General features: G+C 33.6%; 1 protein-coding gene and 2 long non-coding RNA genes across 4 annotated transcripts in view; 2 read left to right on the forward strand and 1 right to left on the reverse strand.

The window, feature by feature from the left end:
* LOC144838020 (uncharacterized) overlaps positions 1 to 25,209 on the forward strand; it is a 147,293-nt gene that overhangs the window by 23,501 nt on the left and 98,583 nt on the right. Inside the window, exons 4-6 of the mRNA XM_078693357.1 lie at positions 2,614 to 2,760; positions 23,582 to 23,764; positions 24,865 to 24,950. Coding sequence (XP_078549483.1) covers positions 2,614 to 2,760; positions 23,582 to 23,764; positions 24,865 to 24,950 — 416 coding nt within the window. The remainder of the gene's footprint in view (positions 1 to 2,613; positions 2,761 to 23,581; positions 23,765 to 24,864; positions 24,951 to 25,209) is intronic.
* Positions 17,788 to 19,063, forward strand: LOC144838063 (uncharacterized). Its single transcript, XR_013611618.1, has 2 exons — positions 17,788 to 18,502; positions 18,757 to 19,063. It is a non-coding gene; the product is annotated as an uncharacterized LOC144838063 (long non-coding RNA).
* Positions 18,851 to 25,209, reverse strand: part of LOC144838055 (uncharacterized) — a 65,884-nt gene continuing 59,525 nt past the window's right edge. The window contains exons 2-4 of one of the 2 annotated variants that reach the window (XR_013611610.1): positions 19,940 to 20,040; positions 19,506 to 19,610; positions 18,851 to 19,374 (exon numbers count right to left, since the gene is read on the reverse strand). This is a non-coding gene — a long non-coding RNA (uncharacterized LOC144838055). Of the gene's footprint in view, positions 19,375 to 19,505; positions 19,611 to 19,939; positions 20,177 to 25,209 lie in introns of those variants that run through there. The other variant, XR_013611609.1, reaches the window with a different exon arrangement.

Consider the following 25,209-nt stretch of genomic DNA (forward strand, 5'->3'; position numbering starts at 1 on the left):
ATGCTACGAATACGATAACGAAATTGTAAGCTAGTACATACAAATCTGTTTTGCATGGTTAAGAAATATTGAGTGCGCCATCCAAAATATGACTGTGGTAAATTTAAACGAAGCGCAGGTATGTGTTGCTTGGCTGCCTATGCCTAGCGTAACATCAAAGCGAGTGGGTGAGGACTTTAAAAACTGGGGCCGGATTTAACAAATTTGCTTAGCAAAAAAATCGTCTTAACTTTGCCTTAAATCCTTGATTTTGCCTAAGTCAGATTTATCAATATATCTAAGCAAAAAAATTTGCTTAATTTTGTCTTAAATCTAAGACGAACAACACCCTGCCTTGAGATGAAAAATTTCGTCTTAGCTCATTTCTGCAACAGAAACATTCTTTTTTGACAACGCGAGCGCGCTAGGCCGGAACATTGAACATTCGGAAAGGCTACGCTAGTGCGTTTTCCGCTGTACTACAGACGCTAAAATAATGATATCGATCTTCATAAAGATGGCCTACAAATTGGACGAGCAAAACTAATATTTTCGTTATAGGTACGACCCATTTGACTAACTTTTAGAAAACTGTATCGGCTGCCAAGGGTCGCTGTCATTGATAAAAATAAATAAATGTTGATTTGATTTAAGTTTAGAGCGAATGATTTTCGTATGTATTTCCGACTGTTGTGCTCTTTCTCTGTTTCAAGTAATAAAAACAATAGTAGCCAGAATGCTTGTTGGGAGTGAAAATACGGAGATAAAATGTTATAGCGCCGCCATCGCTAAGAGAAAAAAGCTAATGCGCATGCGTAAGCAAGGATTTTTCGTCTTAAGACATAATTTGCTGCCCTCTAGAGTTTAATTTTGCGCATGTGCAAAGTAAAATTTAGGACAATTTTTCTGCTTAAGTTATTTGCTTAAGCAAAAATATAAGCAAATATTGATAAATGCCAACCCAGGGTTGGCATTTATCAATATTTGCTTAAATCTTTGCTTAAGCTGAAATATTTAAGAAGTGCTTAAGCAAATAACTTAATCTTATTTATCAAACCGTCTTTAGCAATGTCTTAGCAGAAAAATTGTCTTAGGTAAATTTTAATTTGCACATGCACAAAATTAAACTCTAGAGGGCAGCAAATTATGTCTTAAGACAAAAAATTCTTGCTTACGCATGCGTATTAGCTTTTTTCTCTTAGCGATGGCCGCGCTATAACATTTTATCTCCGTATTTTCACTCCCAACAAGAGAGGGCGCATTCTGGCTACTATTGTTTTTATTACTTGAAATAGAGAAAGAGCAGTCGGAAATACATACGAAAATCTTTCGCTCTAAACTTAAATCAAATCAACATTTATTTATTTTTATCAATGACAGCGACCCAGGGTTGGCATTTATCAATATTTGCTTAAATCTTTGCTTAAGCTGAAATATTTAAGAAGTGCTTAAGCAAATAACTTAATCTTATTTATCAAACCGTCTTAGCAATGTCTTAGCAGAAAAATTGTCTTAGGTAAATTTTACTTTGCACATGCGCAAAATTAAACTCTAGAGGGCAGCAAATTATGTCTTAAGACGAAAAATTCTTGCTTACGCATGCGTATTAGCTTTTTTCTCTTAGCGATGGCGGCGCTATAACATTTTATCTCCGTATTTTCACTCCCAACAAGAGAGGGCGCATTCTGGCTACTATTGTTTTTATTACTTGAAATAGAGAAAGAGCACAACAGTCGGAAATACATACGAAAATCATTCGCTCTAAACTTAAATCAAATCAACATTTATTTATTTTTATCAATGACAGCGACCCTTGGCAGCCGATACAGTTTTCTAAAAGTTAGTCAAATGGGTCGTACCTATCCCGAAAATATTAGTTTTGCTCGTCCAATTTCTAGGCCATCGTTATGAAGATCGATATCATTATTTTAGCGTCCGTAGTACAGCGGAAAACGCACTAGCGTAGCCTTTCCGAATGTTCAATGTTCCGGCCTAGCGCGCTCGCGTTGTCAAAAAAGAATGTTTCTGTTGCAGAAATGAGATAAGACGAAATTTTTCATCTTAAGGTGTTGTTCGTCTTAGATTTAAGACAAAATTAAGCAAATTTTTTTGCTTAGATATATTGATAAATCTGACTTAGGCAAAATCAAGGATTTAAGGCAAAGTTAAGACGATTTTTTTGCTAAGCAAGTTTGATAAATCCGGCCCCTGCTATTTATCAAAATTGATCTGGCATTTTCAGTAAATTACTTTCAATAAATTTTTAATTACATTAAAAGTAATAATAATAAAGTATAGTATTGATATTTTATTTATTATGATTATAAATGATAATTTATTACTTTACTAAACACAGGTCATGTTTAGATCTTGTATCATATGAGGAGTTTCTATGTTTAAATTTATTTCATAGATAGGCTGGAGTTAGTTCATTGTAAGGGCGTGTGGCGCAGTGTGTTGGACGCTTGAATACTGATAGTGAGATCGAGGTTCGAATCAAACTCTCGCCGCATTGCTTGTATCCTTGAAAAATGAAATTTTATTTTCACGAGGGATTCGCCTCATGAAAATAGAATTTCATATTTCACCAAATGAATTATTTGTACCATATACTACTATTACATTTTTGTAAAGGAAGAATTAGAAAATGCTACAGAATCCTTAGAAGAGATGAAAGCGAAGTTGCCAGATGTTCACAATCAAGCTGAATCAGAAAATAAGGAACATAGCAGGTGTTCCAGGCAACTTACAGACCAATCATCTCTATCACTCACACCAGATGTAAGCTAATTTTCATTGAAAATATTTATCTAATTGATATTGGGGATAACACTTGATTACAAGGATCTTTTTTTACTTTTACTTTCCACGATTTAAGTGTAGGTGTGCAGAAAACTGATTTTATAATGATTGCATAGCGTAACTATACACGATTTTATGAAGTTCTATGATTGATTATAATTTAAAAACCAAATAATAAATATAACTTTTTTATATAAAATTATTCATATCAACGGTCAACTTTATAAGGTAAAAATGGCATGTTGCACAAAAAATGTGTTTAAAAGTTTGCAGTGCAAAAAATAAGTCTTTATTGCACGTTTCAGGTCATTTTTGAGCATTTAAAAAATTCACAATTTATTTGCATTACAATTACATGCACATTTTTCGCGTACCGTAATGTACAAAGACCCTTTATGTTCATTTTCATAAACTTTATATGCAACATAACGCACATGCACATCAAATTTAATGAAAATTTGTGTATAAATATGCCTTAATTGAATCTATATAGTTACTGAGCATCTCTTGCTCATCCATGCCCTATTTCCCCCTAAATTTGAATTGTCAAAGGTCAACAATATGTTTAGAAAGTGTAAATATAAACATATTTATTTTGACCCATTTGACACCTTTTTGAGACCATATTTTATTGTAATACATCAAAAAACATTTTTTTGCAATTGTTTTTGGAGTAATGAAATGGTTTGACTTGAATATTGTATGTATACTTATCTGAAAATGTATTATATGCTGTATGCTCCAATTAGGAGAAACATATTGTTCATATAGAACATATTCAAAAAGTCATTAATATGTTTATCCATATTAACACAAAGTAAATCGAAGTTGTCCCCAGATACATAGCATTTCTTGTTCTCTTCTGTTACTTTTGATAATTCAATTCAATTCAAAGCAACATTTATTTACTCATTTCATATTACAAAATTGATTTCAATGTCATAAAAAACTGATTGCTATTTTTAATGTATATTTCAATTACTCTTTGTCTTTATTTTATTATGTTTGTTATATTTTCAATTACTGTACCACTTTGGAAAATCAGTGCACTAGTACTGAAAGTGTTTGCAGAATAAAGAAAGAATAAATAAATAAATGTACAATATATATAAAAAAAAATTTAGAAAGAAGAAGGTACAAGCCCAGAAAGATGAAAAACACATCTTGTGGAGGGGGTACCTATCATTGACACAGACAATTAAAAAAAAAAATAAATAAATAAAAAAAGATAAGAAAGATGACCGAAGAATAGTTAATACTGTATTTGTAAATAAGGTGACTTTTAAGTTTAGATATAAATGATTTACTAGAAACAGAGTTTAAGATGGGGAGTGTCAGATCGTTCTAAAAACTGGGTCCGGAATACCTAATTTTGTGTTGAAAGTGGTTGGTTTTATGGGTTGGAATATGTAATTTTGAACTAATACGGGTATGATGATAATGAATTAAAGATTTAGGAGTAAACATGGAGCAAAAAAAAACTTCGGCCTCATTGACTGGAGTAAAGAATATTGAGTTAAGGTAAGGTTGGTTAAGAAGTCTATAAAAATGATCTGTTACTATTGGGAATTTTATTAGCAAGTGAAGGGACGATTTCAGCAAAATATTTGTTAAAGGCATTTGAAATTATATTGGAAACATTGCTCAACTCACCTTGAAAAATTGAAAGAAGTATTTGTATGTGTATTATTTGATTTATTGAGCAGGGAATTAATTGATTTCCAAGTTGCCTTAATATCATTTTTGTGTTGGAGAAACGTATTATGAAAATGATTTTTTTTGGCAGCTTTAATTGTAGTATTTAATTTATTACGGAATTGTTTAAAGGCTGTTTCATTTTTTGGGTGGGACAATGGATAAATTTAGAGTACAGTTTATGTTTGTGTTTAATTGAATTAAGTAGGCCATTAGACATCCATGACTTTAATAAATTTTTTTTTTTCGTTTTTAAGGAGAGGAATGTGTTTATCATATAGTGATTTTAATTTAAGTTCAAAGTGTGAATAAGCCTTATTTGGGTCATCAGTGTTAATAACATCAATCCACTGTTGGGTGGACATTTCAAGACGAAAGTTTGCCTGTGAAGTAAAGTTACATTTTCTAAAAGTATAGTTTTTATTTGGATTAAGATTAGGGAAGGAAGTGTTGAGAAGAGAAATATTGAAGACAGGAAGATGATCGGAAATGTCACAATAAAGTAGACCACTTATGTTTTGGTATTCAATCTGATTAGTAAAAATGTTTTCTAATAAAGTGGCAGAAGTTTACTGATACGGGAAGGTCTATGGATACAGGGAAGGTAATTATTACTAAAAAGTTAGTTAATAAAATCACGAGCATTGTTATCAGTATTGTATTTAAGGATATCGATGTTGAAATCTCCAAGAATAGACAATCTTGTTTTCTGTTGATAAAGAGGAAAGTACAGAGTCAAGTTCATTAGTAAATTGTTTTCGGTCTAGGGAGGGCGGTCTATAAATGGTTCCAACATGAATATTTTTTAGGTTATGTGTTACAATTTCAATAAAGATAGATTCAGAGGTAGAGGGTTGCAGAGTTAGATCATTTCTAAGGAAATATTCAAGGCCATCACGGATATATAAGGCAACCCCACCACCGTCCTTATGAGTTCTGTGGTTGGAAACAAAATGATAATTGGGAAGTTGGACTATTAAGGGTTGTCATGTTTGAGCCAAGTTTCGCTAACACCGATAATATCAAATTGGTGATTAACTATTTCTAGAAGTTGTTTGATTTGGTCAAGATTTTTTTAAATGCTTCTTGAGTTAAAATGGATAGTGGAAAAGCATTCGTGAGATTTAATATTGGTCAGGAACTGACTGGGATTGTAATATTTAGAGAGGTTTTGGTCATTAAATTTGTAGTAAAAATGTGTTAGATAGTCGGTCAGAGTTTGGGTCAAAAGACATAAAAAATATATAAAATAAAAAAAAAAAATAAAAATCAATATAAAAGTCAATATAAATCAATATAAAAAGCAATTAAAGTATGTAGATAATATACAACACATTTATGATTGAAACAATTCAATCAAGAATCAATAATTGCAGAAAAATATGAGTTAAAAGTTAGGTATTCAAAAATAGATGATAAAGAGAAAATAAATTCAGAACAGATGATAAGCAATGATAAATTAAGTTAATTGTCAGGTAAAAATAAATTGAAGGTAAAAAAGTTCAACAGTAAATGATATGTGATGTGAAATATGAAAATGTCATAAAGTAATTATGCAGCAATATGGCAATAGCGGTATAGTTAATTGTAAGGAATGGCAACAGCGTATACTGTAGTTAAAATGTGTTCAAGCAAAAACGATGATAAGTTAAATAGTTAAGAATGATTGAAAATAATGCTCAATTAAATGCTGACAAATCGTCTCAATGTTCAGCAACAATTAGACTGGATGCAGTAGTTAATTTGATTAAATAATTTGATCAAGAACAGAGGAAAGTACAGTACTTATCTCTTAGTTGATACATTTCAAAGAAGGTGGAGGATATCAGATTCAGATTTGTTTGTTTTTCTTCAATAGACAGTAAATGTTACCGTCTATGGACCAAGCAGATTCAATGTTTTCATGGAGGTTAGCCTTACGGAGAAGATCTAGGCGCTTGGATGTAAGGTTTTCAGTTACTAAGTATCCAGAGTGTTTTAATGATATTGCGGAAGACCTCAGAGCGCGTGCGATAGGATGTAAATTTGATGATTATTGGCCTGGGTTTGAATTTGGCTGCAGATTGGCCGTGATGTATCCTTTTCCTCCCAAGTGATGTGATCGATCGCATAATTCGATGTTATTCATTATTTTTTACTTTATTATGTCAAGCGCCAGGTTGTCGGTTTCTTTGAGTGATGATTCTTGGACACCGTGTAGTAAGAGGCAGTTCCTTCTACTGTATTGCTCAAGATCGTCTATTTTATTACTAAGTAAGTTGTTTACAGCAGTCAGTGTGTTATTATGTTCTTTTAAGACTGCAATGTCGCCAGGGCAACGCTATTATAAACAGTGTCACTTACTTTTTCGCAGATAGATTTGCTAATAGACGAAATTAGTGCTTTAATTTCACATACTGCATTTACAATCTTGTTGAAAAGTACTGGTGATGATAAAATATGGTTGCTTATCGATGAAGCCACTATCGAAATAAGCTGAGGGTCGTCGGCTAGTAGGTTTTGGAGTTGGCCTAGCCCTTCCGGCGACGATGGCATTGTAGGCTGGGACTCCTCCGAAGTAGCTGATTTAGTCGGTGTCAGCAGTTCCGGGTTAGTTTTATCTTCAGATTCAGATTCAGATAACATTTATTCAGATAATAATGAATGAACATAAAAAATATTAAAGTGAACATAGATAAAGCAGTAATTGGTATAGTCATTATTATCATGGATCCCTTCTAAAAGTTACAACTTGTCTCGAAGGGACCCACAACAAAACACATTACTAAAAAAATAAAAATAAACCTAGAGTATATAATTATATAATTGAGGATAAAAAATTACAGTATAATAACATAACTAACATCTTCTTTATCAACAATATTTTATGTGAATGATGAGGTATCATTAAGATCTGAGATAAATACATCTGTGTCCGTCCTATGTGCGCAGTACACATTTCCAACAATTATATTTTTAGAGTCAGGATTAATGATTTCCAGAAATATCGATTCAGAATGATCGTTAATATTTAAGTTATTTTTAATTAAATTCAGATATGTTCGGGTTTTAAAGGAAATAGAATTATGAATATACAAAACCACTCTGCCACTTCTTCTGTCATGGCGTGTAATCTTTAAATGTATTAAATTACTTTGATCAACAATAAACCACGTTTCAGAGAGGGGAATAATGGTGAAATTTGAAAGATTGAAATAAAATGAATTAAATACCTTCATAATTCTGGTTAAACATATGTGAGTTTTTAAGTGCAAAATAGAAAAATACACTATTTTACATGAAAAAAACCTATTGTAGTCGGTATTTGACATATTTAGGTTGTCGTGGTGGATAGCAGAGTTGATAGCGTCTATTGTAGTTAATTGTGTTATCAAACAATACAAAGCAAATTTAAATTCATTGTCATCTAGATAATGGTTATAAGGTAAATATCTCTCCAGTACAATTGAAGCAAAACCAGTTTTCTTTTATATCAAGGTTCGGATAAATACATCTATTATGATTTCAAGGATCGCCATCAAAAGTATGTGTGTAATTTAGTCAATTATAAATATAATGTTAGATTCAACCATCTTCAATTAAAATAAAAAGGAAAGGCGGTTTTCATAACATTGTTACAGCATAATTGTCTATTTAATTGTTCCAATCGACTTCATCAACCATCATCGTCCAGGCAATCTGTGGATTGACCCAAAACAAATTGCAATAGTTTCAAAACTTGTTTTTTCTGATTCTGCAGTTATTGGAGTGTTTTATTTTCAAAATCTACTAAAATCGTTTTAGTGGAACATATATTTTAGAGGTCATTTGAGGTCAAATATGTCTAAAATTGGTAATAATCAATATTTACCGATATAAACTAAGATTAATATACTATCTACTATGATGTTTTGTACCAGATGGTAGTTACTCCGATGATATCAAATATATCACATTTACATGTGATTAAAGTATATTTTTGCAACTATATTTTTAACACTTTTTTGGTAAAAAAAATATTATTTTCTTCCTAGTCTAGCCTATAGTCAAGGACCTAAGTAAGATATGTATGCAACTAATTTAGGAGAGAATATCTCAACTGTTACAGGTTAATTTGACCCCAAAAACAATCTCTATGAAAAGTGGTTGTCTTATATCTTGACAACCACTTGTCATAGAGATTTGTTTTTGGTGTTAAATTGTTCAGAATATACATATTTATATTTGATCTAACACAACTTTTACCCATAAAATGACCGGAAATGCTTTTACTGACCTTTGACCCCAACAATGTTTTAAAATACATTTTCGGGTTAAATTATTCTTTGAAATGTAAATGAACAAACCAACTGTATCGTATCAAATTAAAGTGCATAAAAAATGCTAATCTACTGCAAAAAAAAAACAAAAAAAAGTAATCATAGAACATAACATTGAAAACTTTTAGTGGCAGTCTCTGTTTTAGAAAATCGGAAAACAAAGACCCAGTATGAATACAAAATTAAAAATATTTTTAGTGGGATCTTCGTTTTCAAGAAGTCCTGGCAATAGCGACCACCCTATAACACAACATTGAGGCTAGAAAATAAAGACCACAAAATTGAAAATGTTTAATAATAAATCTATTTTTTTTTTAAATGTGCATAATTTAATTACACATATTTTACACATAAGTGTTTGGAAGAACTGTTGGGTAACAAATGAAAGCTCATGAAATATGCTTCTAAATATTGTGTTAATGAAGGCCTATAAACTACTTCTCCCTTATTCGTTGTAGTATTGAGCTGGGATTTGGCATGGGTATACTACAGGGACATGTCCTCAAAGCTATAGAGCCAGATTTTTAAATTTCAAACCCGGATGCAGCCATCGTCTCGAAGATGGTACCTTGGTGCCAAATGATTTTCGTCGTAATACAGTATAGCTGTGTTTGGTGCCATTTCAAAGGTCTAGACTTAGAGAATAAGAATATATACAGTAAAACCTATTTATGATATTGTGACGTCACTTCTTCTCCTTGAAATAATAGCAAAAAATCACTTTGAGATTTCATAATTTACCGTAATTATGCCATTTCCGGTTATGTGACGTAACTTTTGGGAATATAGCCGTATTTGGTAGCGAGGTTATTGATGTGTATGTGACGTTACATCCCGTCTTATGACGTCATTACAGCTTCTTTTGCTGTACCGAGTATCGCACATTCATGCTTGTTTTATATATAAATTTTAAAAACGGAGACCATAAGATATCTCGAAACACAGACTCCCCATAAAAACAGAGACCTCACCAAGACTTCTCAATCTTATGTTCTAGGGTCCGTCCGAGAAATTTTTGTAAAATAAGAGATCATCAATAAACATTTCGATATTGTGTTCTTGCAAATGTTTCTGATTTTAAGAAATCTTGAAAAACAAGACCACCTTTTAAAATAAAACATTGAAATGTTTAATATGGGTATAGTAACATGGTTTCTGTTTTTAAGAAATCTCAAAAACACATATTACCATTAACTTCTCAATATTGTGGTCTCTATTTTCAAGAAATCTTTAAAAATACAGAGGTACGACTAGAAATTCTCAATATTGTGTTAAGCTCTGTCTACATTATCAAACTTTATGTGACAAAAAATTTGATGTGCCCAAATAATGGTAGTGATATGACATCATCATGTCCATATTTGGGCACATCACATTTATTTGTCACATAAAGTTTGATAGTGTAGACAGAGCTTAATAGGGCGGTTGATATTGTCAGGACTTCTGGAAAACGAAGATCCTCACTAAAAATTGTATTCATACTGGGTCTCTGTTTTCCGGTTTTCAAAAACAGAGACTGCCACTAAAAGTTTTCAATATTATATTTTATGATGTTTTTTGTTTTTGTCAGTAAAACACAGTAGGGGTTTTGAGATACCTTAAAAACAGGGAACAGCCTAACACAATATTGAAAAGCTCACTGTGGTCTCTCTTTTCAAGAAATCTCCAAAACAGAGATTTCTACTAAAAAATCTTAATATTGTATTCTATATCGGGTCTCTGTTTTCGGGTTTTTGGAAATAGAGACCTCTCCCTACAAAAAGTTCACAATATTATGTTCAAGAGGGTGGTGTTACTGTGAAATTATGAAAACAGAGACTCCTACTAAAAATTCTCAATATTTTGTTTTGGATAGAGCCTTTTGTTTTCAATATTACTTAAAACATGCTTAAAAACATAAACCCCACTAAACTGTCAATATTATGTCATTTATTTACTACAGTACAGTAGGGGGAACAGGCTGGGAACAGGGACATTTTTCCATGCACAATTTCCCATGGACATTTTCCACAGGTAAATTTTTCACCTGGACATCTACTACTGGTTTTTCTCCCCAGACATTTCCTCTGGGGTCAAATGTTCAGGGGGAAACCAGCATAGAACCTACTGAAGGATATTCTCTCAAGATTTCTTTAGGGCAAAGACCATTAACATTTTTCTAATGTGTTTTCTAGAGGGAGAGGTCTCGTCTTTGCCTGCGATGAATTGTAAATGCCCGGTTACACAATATTGTGTTCTAGATAGTGGTCTCTGTACTTTCTTATAAATCTTGAATTGAAATGGAGACCTCCAACTAACAATTCTCAACATTGTGTTAGCTAGGTGGAACCTTGTGGTTTCGAGATTTTTTAAAAACGAGTTGCCTCACTAAAACTTATCAATAATTAGTTATAAAATACTAATAGGGTGGTCATATTTATCATGTTATCAAGGTTTTACTTAGGTTTAGACTTACCCTACTACAAATTCTCATTATTTTCAACATTTCTCGATATCTATGTTCAATAGGATGGTTTCGGTTTTCGATAAACCTAAAAATAAGGAAATGTTAGTCCCTTCTTACCCAACATAATTCATGAATATGGTGGCCATTTTAGAATTTGGCAGCCATTTTAGATTTTGAGTCTCATGCTAATTTTAATATGACATGCTGAGGATGACATAACCATCTAAACAGTTTAGAAAGGCAATTTAATAGGAAAAATTAAATGTCAATTAAAAGTCAATTTAGCAGCCATTTAAAATGTTGGTGGCCATCTTGAATTTTGGAGGACATTGTTGGATTGAACATTTTAAATTAAAAGATACATGCTGAGGATGGCGTATCCACTTTAAAAAGTGGGGAAAGAACATTTCATAGTCATTATGAATACAGTTTATATAATTTTGGCAGCCATTTTGAATTTTGGACGCCATCTTGGATTTGGGGAAAAAGTAAGCATGGCTCCGGCAAAGATTATATATGGTATTTGGATGAAAATTCTGAGTGGAAAATTCCATTGAGAAAACTTTGACAGAAAAAATCGCAGTTTTGTCCTGGTTTGGACCATTGTAACATATGACCTCAAATTTGTTTAGTGTTTCTATTTAAATTCCTGTAATTTCGTACCAAATTGCGTTTCAGTTTTGATATTGTAAATTTAACATGACTATATTATAGGTAAAATATTGGTAAAAATGTGTATTAAAAAATGTCATTAAGTTCCATTTTTCCCTAAAATATAGTTCTTGAAAAATTGTCATTTTGGATAAAAAATAAAAAAATTACAATTTTCACCCAAAAACTTTACAATTTTTGCATGTAAAGATATCATGTTTGGTATCATTAGATAGATAATTAGAATAGCTATTATATGATACTTTATTTGATAAAATATGTTAAATCAGTCATAAGTTATATCTAAAAAAGTGATTATTAGCAAATTTGACCTATTTGACCTTTTGAGTGTTTCTATTTAAATGCCTGTAATTCCGTACAAAATTACGTTTCAGTTTTGATATTGTAAATTTTACATAACTATATTATAGGCAAAATATTTGTAAAACTTTGATTAAAAAATATGTCATTAAGTTACATTTTTACTAAAATATAATTCTTGAAAAATTTTAATTTTTGATAAAAATTGTTAAAAAATACAATTTTCACCAAAAAACTATACCATGTTTGTATGTAAACATATCAAGTTTGCTATCATTAGATAGATAATTGAAATAGCTATTATATGATACTTCATTTGATAAAATATGTTATACCAGTCATGTTATATCGAAAAAACTGATTAATACCAAATTTGACCTATTTGACCTATTTGACCTCAAATGACCCCTAAATTATATGTTCCACTAATCCGATTTTGGTAGATTTTGAAAAGAAAGTGTCCTATTAGGTACTGAATCAGATAAAAAAGGTTTGAAAACTATTGCAATTTGTTTTGGGTTACCCCCTTTTTTTTCATAGATTGCCTGGACTGTCAGCTTTATTTTTGTTCCAGTAATTTTAATTTTTGCTTGCTTTCCGTTTAAGCAAACAGTTAATTTTGGTCAGGCGTTTCCTTTATTCTTGCATCACGATGGGTAGATGAGAGGCGATTCCAATCTTCTTGTTATTAATAGTAATAAGTTTTTCTCTGGGGCATGTCAGTACTGGTCAGCCATTTTGACAAATTTAGCAATAATGGGCTGATAGTTAACTTTTATTAAGTGTCAACTAAAAATGACTTCGTTTTTAACCTATGATCAATCATTGAAATTCATAAAATCGCGCGTAAGTTATGTTGCACAACTCTGACATCGTTGAATGTCCATATGTTAACAAAGACCCCATTTACACTTCATCGACGATTTCTTAGCCGGCCCGAAGTCGGCCCGACGCCGGCTTACTTTTTAGCCCGCAATGTGTTTACACTTATCCAAAAAGCCGGCCTCGGGGCCCCTACTATTGTGTTTACACTTGCTCTCGCGGAAGAGTGCTCGATATGGTACGATTTCGCTACATTCACGTCATATCCGCTCATGTGCGCCACCAACCGTCTCAAAAGTTAATATTATTGTTTAGTAGCGTTGTCGATAGTAAAAAAGATATATAAAAAAATATTACGGTATTTAATATGGCACACTTTTTGTACGATGCACGCAGGGCCTTCAACTTTCTTTTTATGGTTTCAGCGGATCGATTAATGCCTCGTGCAATTAACCGACCGCTGATGTCGCGGTAGATAGTAGCATTCCTCACACTACCATCCATCCGGCTTTGTATCTTCTGTTCCCCCCATATTGCCAGCAATGCCAAGACCTCTTCCTCCCCCCACGTTACTTCTCGTCTTTTGGCCATTTTTGTGGAAACTTCGCGCGTTTTGGTTTGTTTATATTTTACATACATGCATTTCCGGTACAGCGGTAAGTTTCGTAAACTTTAAACTATAGTTGACCCAGAACGTTCATTTTATGACCGCGAGTGTTTACACTATACGAAGTGCCGGCCCGAAGCCCGCAATTGCCGGCCCGAAGCCTACTCTAGACTAGGCTCAAAATTGAGCCGGCTCGAGGCCGGCTCGGTTGTTCCCAGAGTGTTTACACTTGTGCACTTTTGGCTCGGAGCCGGCCTCGAGCCGGCCTCGGGCTCGCTAAAAGCTGAAGTGTAAATGGGGTCTTAGTTTATGAAATGTATGTTTACACATTTTAGAGATACGCGAGACACAAAAAATGAGGGAGAAAGAAAGTAGAACTAGGTTTGAACTCGTCACTTTGACACAACAAACGCCATGCACGCATACATTTGAAACTGACCATAGAAAAAGATTATGCTATTATGAAAAGAGAACAAGAACTTAATATGATGTTAGTGCTGAAATATGTCTAACATTTATTTAGGCCGCGCAATAATATTTCAATATTTCATTTCAATTCACTTTATTTACTCATCGTTTATAAATATAGTTTCATAGCATAAATGATGGCAAGGATCCTGCATAGAGAAGTTCACACTTCTGTTTTCGCAGGACCCTTTTACATAAAAAACATAAAACAATAAACACAACATAATAGATATAAAATAAAAAAAAAAACATTTCCTATACATTTTAGAGTTGTTCATCATCATAAAGCGAGTGTTTTTCTAACATGATTATTTATACATTTATTTTTCTTAAAAAGAAAATATTCAGTTTATTACTTCCAGTACATGTGAATTCTTTCTTTATATATTATAGCAAAAGTATGAATACATATAATATAAAACAGGCTATGTGTGTATACTCACACACACCAACACAACGCATAATATATGCATATATATTTTATGAGTGAAGCATTTTAAGTTCTGTAATTCGATAAAACGTCTCTTTTTACATATTTTTTTAGTATTTTATAATTTTTTTTAACAATATCTAAGTGATTTCTACAGAGCTCGTTCCATAGTTTCGGTCCGTGTATGATAAAATGTTGACCAGACGTTAACCTAGACTATGGTTGTTTTACGTTACAAATATTTTGAAGATTATGGGTAGTATTTTCGTTTCTTTTGAATATCATTTGGATTCATCTGGGTAAAACATTACTTTTAATCTGGGCCATGAAACCTAAGATGGTAACTCTGTTGATATCTTTTATTTTAAGTATATTCAATTGCTTAAACAGTGGCTCAGAATGTTGCCATGGCTTTTTAAATAGAATAATTCTAGCAGCCTTTTTCTGGAGTTTAAGAAGGGATTCTAGTGTACTATCATATGTACTGCCCCAAATAATGTTTCCATACAAAGACGATGAGGCTGCAAGTCTTCACCAGCAAATTGCTGATGAGAGAGGGCAGTACTCAACCACCTGGAACATAATACACACGTTGTCCAGGAAAAACACCAAGAAAAATGTCAAGGTGAAACTGAGGAATGGCGAGCCACCAGAGAACGAAGAACACCTTCTTGAAGAGTGGAAGAACTACTTTACCTCCATTCTGAATAATGACAGTGGCTTGGCCCCATCAGATCTACCTGCTCCTGCCAGTGACGATCTTCCAATCTGCACTGACCCTCCCACACGTGAAGAAACTGCAGAAGCTATTACAGCTATGAAAACCAACAAAGCAGCTGGCCTCGATTGTGCTATTACGGCAGAAGCCCTCCAAGGAGGTGGTGACCAGATGATTGATACCATCCATGCCTTTTTCTCGGAGGTGTACTAAAAAATGTCGCCTCCTAAACAGTGGGTGACAAATGTCATCATCCCACTGCCAAAGAAAGGTGATCTGTCACTTATGAAAAGGGGCATCTCTCTCATGTCAATAGCTGCGAAGGTTTACAACAGAATCCTTCTAAACTGCATTCGGCCTCACATTGATCCGCTGCTCTGGAAGAACCAGGCAGGCTTTCGCCCAGGCCGCAGCTGTGCTCAGCAAATACACATCTTGAGAAGAATTATGGAAGGCTTCAGAGACTACCAACTTCCGTTAATAATCACCTTTGTTGATTTTAAGAAAGCCTTCGACTCGATCAATAGGTCAGTGATGTTTACAGTCCTACGTCACTATGGCATCCCAGAACCCTTGGTAAATGCTATTCAGGTACTGTATACCAATTCTAGCAGTACAGTTATGGTTGATGGTAGCATCTCAAACTCCTTTAGTGTAACAACTGGAGTACTTCAAGGTGATGTACTGGCTCCATTTATTTTTATTATCTTGGTGGATTATCTGCTGCTTCGGTCATCAGAATGCGACTCAGGCCCACGAAAATCAAGAAGGTATCCAGTCCTAAATGATTTAGACTTTGCAGATGACATCGCCCTGCTTGAGTCTTCAATACCTCGTGCCCAGTCACAGCTAACCAGAACTGCCAATGCTGCCGCTAACCTAGGGCTTATCATTAGTGCCCCTAAAACGGAGTATATGGTATTCAACTGCTGTTCACAGCCCCCACTTGAAGTTTATGGAAATGCAATCAACCATGCAACCAACTTCAAATACCTCGGCTCCATGATGGCATCTAGCAGCGGGGATTTTAAAAGAAGAAAGGGTCTTGCCTGGACAGCATTTTGGAAGCTAGAACGTTTGTGGAGATGTTCTAACATCCCAATCTCCACCAAAGTAAAGCTCTACAAAACAACCTGTGTTACTGTCCTTGTGTATGGCTGCAAGTGTTGGGTCGTCTCTAAGAAATGTGAAATCAACGTCTTTGGCACTTCGTGTTATAGAATCATGCTAAATATCAAGAGAACAGATAGGGTGTCAAATGCTTCTATCTATGACCTAACCAAGACCAGATCGCTAGTGGAAAATATTAGATCCCGCCAGTTGAAGTTCCTGGGCCACGCGCTTGAATGCCTGATGACGAACCATGCAAAGAGTACGCTCTGTATGTTCCTCAACATGGGAAAAGAAAACCAGGAAGGCAGAGAACCAACTCTGAGATACATCCAACAGCTTTTGGGGGATGAAGATGGCATGATTACCTCTGATAAGATGTCAGAATTAGCCAAGGACCATTGTGGCTGGAGAAAGCTTGTAGTCTGACTGTTGATGATGATGATACAAGAAACAACAAAGGTCCCAATACGGACCCGGCTTGTGGAACACCAATACTAGTCTCCTTAATATTAGACGAAGTACCATTTATAAAAACATATTGCTTTTGTGATTTTAAATAGTTACTGAACCATTTTAGTGTAACACCTCTTATACCATAGTGGAATAGCTTGTTTAGTAATATACTGTGGTCAATAATGTCAAATGCCTTTGACAAATCCATAAATGTGGCAATTACGAACTCTTTATTTTCAAATGCCTTTAGTATTTTGTGGACCAAATCAATTATAGCATGGGAGGTTGAATGATTGTTTCGGAAGCCGTATTGCCAATCATTTAGTATATTGTAAGTTTTGAAGTAATTATGCGATCTGGAATGGACTATCTTTTCAAAGATTTTAGAGAAAATTGGTAGTATCGGGCGATAATTCGAGGCTAAATGACGGTCCCCTTTTTTGTATATGGGAATTACTTTTGCAAAGAGAAGAGATACGTTAAATATGTAAGTCAAGGGCTTTACAATAGCATCACCAACTGCCTTGACTACATTTGGTGAAATATCATCAAAACCAGGTGTTTTGTTTGCATCAAGTGATTGAATCACTTTTAACACTTCCTCCTCATTTACATGGTAGAAAAACATAGAATTACTTTGCCTGTTTAGCAGGTAATTAGAGTATTTTGCCGTTGATGGCTCAATACTGTCTCGTACCGTGAGACCAACATTAATAAAAAATTAATAAAAAATTTATAAGGTTCTATATTACCGTTTTTTACTTTAATATGCTTGTCAGGCACGGAGTGGATAATTTGGTAAATGATCAGATATGTCTGAGATTAGTATACCAGATAACATTTGTTCAGAAAGTGTATTGGAGAAAATGTTATCAATTAATGAAGATGTGTTGTTTTGTATTCTAGTGGGTCTTGAAATCGATGGGTAAAAGGAATGCAACATCATTACTTCTAGAAAATCATTTACAAAATCAGTCGATGCATGCTTAAAATGGATATGAAAGGACTTTAAAATTTCACAAAAATGACTTTGTATGAATCCTTTTAATGTTAATAAACAGCACACAAAAAATTAGATTCAAATACCTAGTAGAACTTGAGAAATAAACAAATTAAATTTTGGTATAAAACGTCCGCAAAATGGCCGACCAACTGGCACGCCATCTTAATTTTTATGAACGTTCTATACCGCGCACGTACGAGATCGTCAAATTTACAGTTTGAAACACCCGGGGTTGTAGCCACGGCAGTAGTCGTTTTGTGATTGGTTAATGAATTTTAATACAGTCCAATCACCGCCTTGTCTCGTTCGCGGACTGTGTGGTGTAAACAAAATAAACAAACCCATCCTACACGAAACTCACGTGTTGCAAGCTCCCTGTTGCTGCAGTCGTAGAAAATATCGATATTTCACAAATCAATAAAAAGTTATGTCTGCAAAGATTGTACGTGAAAAAAAGAAAGGGTGTATTTGTACATCTCACACTAAACCACTCACGCAGACTACAAAGTAGGCTAGGTCTAGTAGACTATAGTTTCTTCTAAATTCGCTAGTACTATACTAGGCTAGGCCTACACATAGAGTTACTCCATGGCCTACAGTACAAGAGAGTAGAAGTCGCCGGTCCACCGACGAACCTCCAGGAAGTGGGCAAGGCGCGGGCGTAGACGTATGTAAAAGGCGACGTAAATAAAAAAGGTAAGCTTGTGTTGAACTTGTTTTTGGCTCTGACTTTTGTTATTGACTAATATAGTAATATAATAATACTAATAATTAAAGTAGAGCAGAGGTGAGGCAGAGAGGATTATTATAGTTTAGTTAGTACTGTAATTAAATAATAACCTCTTTCTGTTTGTTACCAAGTCATAAAATATAATACTATATAGGGCCTAGGTAGGATTGAATAAAAATAATAGTACATTTCCATCCATTTATTGGTCTTATCTTTGCAGATTTATGGAATCAACAGTACATGAGATGACTTTGAAGAACTGTAATAGTACTTAGTAATAAAATTGTAAACATCAACAAATTATATGGCAGAAATAGTGTGTGGAATGAATTTTATTGAACAAATGTATCATAATGAGTTTGGAACAAGCAGGATTTTTCAAACGGGACATAAATTACTTTTGAGACCTGAGTGATACATTTTAATTCTATCAACACCAGCCAGCTCCATCATATTCAAGAGATGGATTCTTTCATAAATGTCCATTGTACATAGTATTTGGCTAAATAAATAAAAAAAGAAGTACAGTAGTGGTTTATTTGTTTATATACCCAGACCCATTTAGATGGTTAAAAACAAACACTATATGATGCACTGCTACTACTAGTGTACTGTCTGGTAGTACATTACCATAGTTACAGTATGACTGTAACCATAGCATTCATGTCTAAAGCATTCTATTATGCATATTTTACTATTCTTCATAAATATTTAGTTCTGTAATTTTAATTGTCTGCGCTCATTCTATACTTGGTGTCTTAGTATACTGCATATGTATCGTGCAAGCATGATCCAAGTAGCATCTATTATAAAGTACGCTGGGCATCTTTCTATTCACCTGAAAAAAGGAAAATGAATAAGCACATGTTTATCTGCCCTCAAAACAAAATAATAATTTAGTATAATGTATTATGTATAGTAGTAGGTTTGATCAACAGTTTAAAATAGCAATGCTCAGTATCCTGTTACCTTAATATTATAATTTGACTCTAACATTTGCGTTTCCATTCCACTCAATAAATACATTTGCTTATCCCGTCCATCAATTATCATAGTTGCACTCCAATTATAGACCTGTAGGTAGGTAAAAATACAAATGAATTGTTTATTTATACTGTATTAATAATATATGATACAAGCTCAAATACCCCTTACTAGACCTGGCCTGGCCTGTTATACCCTTTATTACTACATTAGAGAAAATCCACCTCTATTCATTTTATTGGGAATCCTAATATTTAGTATTCAGTGTTGCCTAGCCTAGCTAGGGCGGCATGTAATAACAAAAAAATATTTTAATATTAATGCGTTAGTCAGAAACGGACACTACAGCACACAACAATATTAATAAACGTACTTATAAATAATGTGTATACATAATACAGTAACACAATTGTGCCTACCATTAACACCCTCAACGATACATCAAGGAGCATACGCTCTCAGCTCACCTCTGGCCGGGCGACTAAACACCGTATCCAGCAGTCATCACTACTAAAAAGGCCTACTAGCTAGCTCCAGGCCATGGCATTGTCAAACACCAATTACTCGTCCAACAGTTTCTTCAAAACGATGTTAACACCCGTGTTAACAAGACGATGTGGACGAATTTCCATCAAATTTCAGTTAATTACAACGAAATAATAAAATGAATGTTTCAATAATGCGTGTATACTAAATAGCGAAATAAACATCGCTCGCGAGAGGAGGGTCGAGAGAGAGGCCAAGGTGATCGACTCTGTGATTCTCACGCATGCGCAAAATAACTCCGTGTACCCAGCAAGATAGGCATTTGGCTATGAATTTCGTGAAAGGTGGCCTTGAAAAACGAAATTAAAATCCGTTTAAAAAAAAACATGGTTGATAACATGAATTAATTTTATTCGATTAAGCTAACATACTTATCCAAGAATAAAAGTATAAAAGCGATAAGTAATTACTACCATGCTTTTGCATCAATCAATGATTTACTGCTAAATTCCTATCTCTGTAATACAAAAATAACTTTTAGTGACGTCACAAAAAGTTGTTCACAGGTTTCCCAGGGGCGTTTTGAGGGCGTTGTCGTCCTCCAAAACATTAAGTATGACTATGGCAAGCTTAAAACTGATTGATCTACACGTTGAGCCAATAAAATGATCACCCATAATGTGGCATGATTTTCCCTCGATATCAATACTATTAGGAATATCGTCTAGTGATCTATTAAAAAGTTCTATATTCAAATTGGAAGGTCTATATATGATACCAACAATCGTATTGTTACATTTTTTTTCAATTATTTCAATTAAAATACATTCACAAGATTCAATACACAGATCTTTTCCCTCTTTTATATCGATTTTAGCAGTTAAGCAAACATACCAACTCCCCCTCCTTTACGGTTCTTCCTATCTAATGCGAGGAAGTGATAGCTCGGTAAATATGGTCTGAACGATGTATTGTTTAACCATGTTTCCGATATACCTATAACTGTAAAGGGGTGGTTGATTAAGTTTAGGTATGTAGTTAGTTCATCAATGTGTTTATTGATACTTCGAATATTATAGTGAAGAAATGAGTAGCCAATATTTTTTAATTTCTTCACAGATTCATTCAAGTCATATGGACTCATATAAGAACATATGTCTCAATAGCATTTAGCTTGTTTCTGAGACTATATTCAATGAATTCATCATGGTCATTATTACCATTATCAATAGATATTGGATTAAATAGTATATCCATTGGATTTGATATTTTGCTTTGATTTTGTATGTTTATTGATTGTATTTGTCTATTTTAATTAATATAATTTATAATACTATGCTTATGTCTACTGCTTAATTTCAGTTACAATAACTTTCTGAATTTTTGTTACCTTACAATTGTTGAAATTTGTGGTAACGTGGTCTACCTCTCCCTGTGTTAGCTTTTCTGCCTAGACCTAGAACATTTTCAACTTTGTATCTGACGTTACTGGCCAATAGGCTCGTGCCTCCATCTGATAGATGGTATCCATCAGGTGCTAGAAGTGTGTCGACCAGTTTGCCGTTTCGTAAGAAGTTGCTATTGTCGCAGAATGTTAGGTTTGGTATTTTGTCTGTGCGTATCTTGTGCTTTATACGTTTATGAGTTTGCTATTTCAACTCTGAAATGTAGTGGGCCTGCTAGTGAGAAGCCAAGTGATATCAAACATTTAGTATCTGGATGTTTTGTGGCATACTCACTGACTGTGTTGTCTAGCGTTTCTGCGCAGTTTTCTGGAGCTGATTCCTTTACAGAGTTTGTTATTTCATGGATTACTATACAGTCAAGTGTTTCGTGGATCAATCAAGTGCATTTCCAATTTGGTCATTAGTGTATGCGTGTACGCTTACATCTGCTTTTGGTAAAATACAACTTGCTTCGACTTTTTTAAGGTGCGAATTTCCTAATAGTAGAGTACAGATAGTTTCTTGCTTTCGTAGGCTCGATGTCTGTCATTATTTTTCATAAGACTTTCTGCATACGACAATTTCTGACTGTCTTTTTTTGAGTTAACAGTTTGGAAGTCTGATGCGTCGATGGCTACATGGGTTCGTTTTGCTTCGTACGCTATCTCCCAATTGCTTTTTCTGTTTTGTGTATTGCTGTCTGTAGTTTGTCCTGGAGATGTGTTATTTGTTTATCATTCTGCAGTATCATATCGTTGTTTCGCTTGACATCTATGAAAGCATTAGCTGTTTGTTTTCTCTTTCTGTTTTATTGATTTTTTCTTTCATTTTGTCCATTTCTGCCCTAATTTCTTGTAGGCTGGTTGGCCGTTGGGTTGTCTGTTGATTTCGGTGTAGCTCCTGTCATAGGAGCTTTATTTCAGCCTTTAGTTTGGTGTTTTCAATGAGGATGTTGTTACTTTCTTTTAGTTCATGTCGCAGACATTCTCTTTCTTTTTTCATTGACTCATTGTTTATGAGAAGTTGTTTGTTTTCCTGGGTCTTGGTCACTTCATTGGTTGAATCAGGTTTCTTTTTGGTCAACCTTTCCTCAATGTATCTTAGACGTTGGTCAAATACTAAGATAGTCTCTGTTAGAGTTGATAGGATGCTAGGAATACGTTTACACACTAAGCATATCCATGGGCCTTTTTTTCCTTTAGCGTCTACACATGTCCTGTGGTACTGCTTTGAACAAAGAGTACATGCTATTATGTTTTCGTTTTTCCTGTTGAATCACATCCTGCTATACATTCTATTGTGCCTCTTTCTTCCACAAGGTATTGTTCAAGTTTATTTTTAACTGGATTTTGTGTGGTAGAGACCGGTGACAGTATTGGAGGCGATTTCGTTTGGTTGTTGTAAACAGGATTTTGGGATAGTTCATGTTCTGGAGAAACTGGTGATAATACGGGGGGCGATTTTATTGATTGAAATAATTCAATCAAGTCAGCGCTATCATTTGGTGACAATGCCATTGTTTGTGCTTGCTTAGGTGTGACGACCGCGTTTGGATTTGAACCTTGATGATCAAGATTATGTTGTTCAAATTAAGTAAAGCTTTAAAAAACTCAGTTACAGCAGGTTTTTGTACATAAAATAGTATTTTAGACGGTCGTATAACAATCAGCACTAGTTGGGTTGAAGTTTGCTTTGTAGAAGATATAAGAAATCACAAAGTTTAAGCCTATGCAATATGTAGTCCACCGTACAATAGGCCTACTTGGCTCGTCTTGGTTGGCGTCCGTAGTTACGATGGGTGGCAACAAATGTACTTGTGGAGCGAAGGCCTAGCTGATCAAGATTTTGAGAAGAATAGTTTTGACTTACAAATTATAGATTTTTGTTGTATTCTTCAATCAATAACGATTTTTTGTTAATTTATAAGCTGTTTCATGTCAAATATATCCAAAAAGCCGGAAATTATTCCCTTTTAGAGTCAGTTTGGTGTAGAGAAAAAAATTGGATATTTGCTGTGTGACGCCACCATGCAATCACCAATAAGAAGTTTGCAGAATGCTAATTAGCTAAATTCAGATCAAGAATACAAGAATCCTACTCCTTAAACACTGGTATTATTCATTTTTACAGCAGGAAAACATTCTCCTGCATATATTTCATGAATTGGAAACTATGGACGGAGGACCGGATGGCTGTGTTAAAGACCATGTGTTTTTCCAGAAGGTTATTCTGTTCATTTGGAACCAAAGAAATGAGCTCAAAGACAAAATTGCTGAGTTACAACAGAAAAAGGAAGATTTAGATGAAAAGCAGGTAGTATTAAAACAAATAACATTTAAAACTGTTTGGTTTGTTTTCATTTATTAGGTTATATGCATTATCTTGCAATTATAACCTTATTGATTTTCAGAATCTTTATCCTTTTCTTAGCATTATTTAAGGCAAAACTTTATATTAAATACACATAATTCTGATAAATTCATGTTAAGTGCTTAAAATCAGCTAATATAACAGTAACACATTTTAATACTAAAACAAATGCTAGTGATGTTAATAAATTACAAAGTTAGTGATCATAAATAGAATTCTTTTACATTTTTATAAAATGTTATTTATACAACAATTTCACAAAAAAACATTTTACGACCAATAGTTTTGAGATTATAGGAATGTGTACTACCAGTACAGGTCAAAGATCAATAAGAAGATTTCAGGTCATTTTCTTGAAAAGTTCTTATAGACTGAATAGAAACATACCTTCAGATTAATTTGAGCCCTATTTAAAGTTTGTCCAACTGTTAGTTACGGAGTTATATGATATGTAGGTCAAAGGTTAAAAATGCCAAAAATCATACTTCCAGCCATTTTTGGACAAACTTTTCCATTAATGAATATTAATATGCATCTCCCACATAATTTGAATTTGACTAAAATTATTTCATTTAATCTAAGTGTAATGAGTTATTAAGATATGACCATTTTGTTTTTAATGGGTCAAAACATTCAAATTGAGATCAGAGGTCAAAGATGAATTTTAGAAATTTGACAACATGGGTTTTTATAACCAGCATGCATGATTCAAATATTCATAAAAAACAATAGTGTTTACATTTTCCCCATGATCTGCACACGAAAATACATAGGGATCTGGACTATTGAAAAAATGTAAATAAAATATTCAATTAATAATTGTATATTGAATTTATTGGTCCATCTACCAATCTTGAAACTTAGTTTGACCTCTACTGTTTACTATTTTGTGCACATGCAAAAGTTGAATTACTTTCTGTTAAATTTATAAAACCACAGAGAAGGTATCTCCACGATGAAACATACCATGCAGTAGTTGTAGTTTTGATTTGTTAATTATAAAAGACGTAAAATAATATTAGCTGTACTAATTGTATTCAAAGACTCCAGATAGACTTGAAGATACGTTACAAAAACAACTAACCAATACTGTATCAGAAAACTCTATGATGGAGACAACATTCAATGAGTAAGTATAACAATCAACACAACTACTAATTAAATTAAAACACATTACTGTATTAAACTTAAAGACACTAGACCTCTGTTTTTTTAACCTAATTTAATTTCACACACTACATTTTATGTAAAAAGAAATACTATACTATTGCAATATTTTTTTCGTCTTTAAACGGTTAAAAGTGTGAAAAATAAGTTGATTCTAATAATTTTAAGTGGCTCGCTATAAATCCCAACATACATCGTGTGCGGGTTGATATTTTCATATT

The sequence above is a fragment of the Antedon bifida genome, chromosome 3 (assembly GCF_963402885.1).
Source record: "Antedon bifida chromosome 3, ecAntBifi1.1, whole genome shotgun sequence".
Lineage (NCBI taxonomy): Eukaryota > Metazoa > Echinodermata > Crinoidea > Comatulida > Antedonidae > Antedon > Antedon bifida.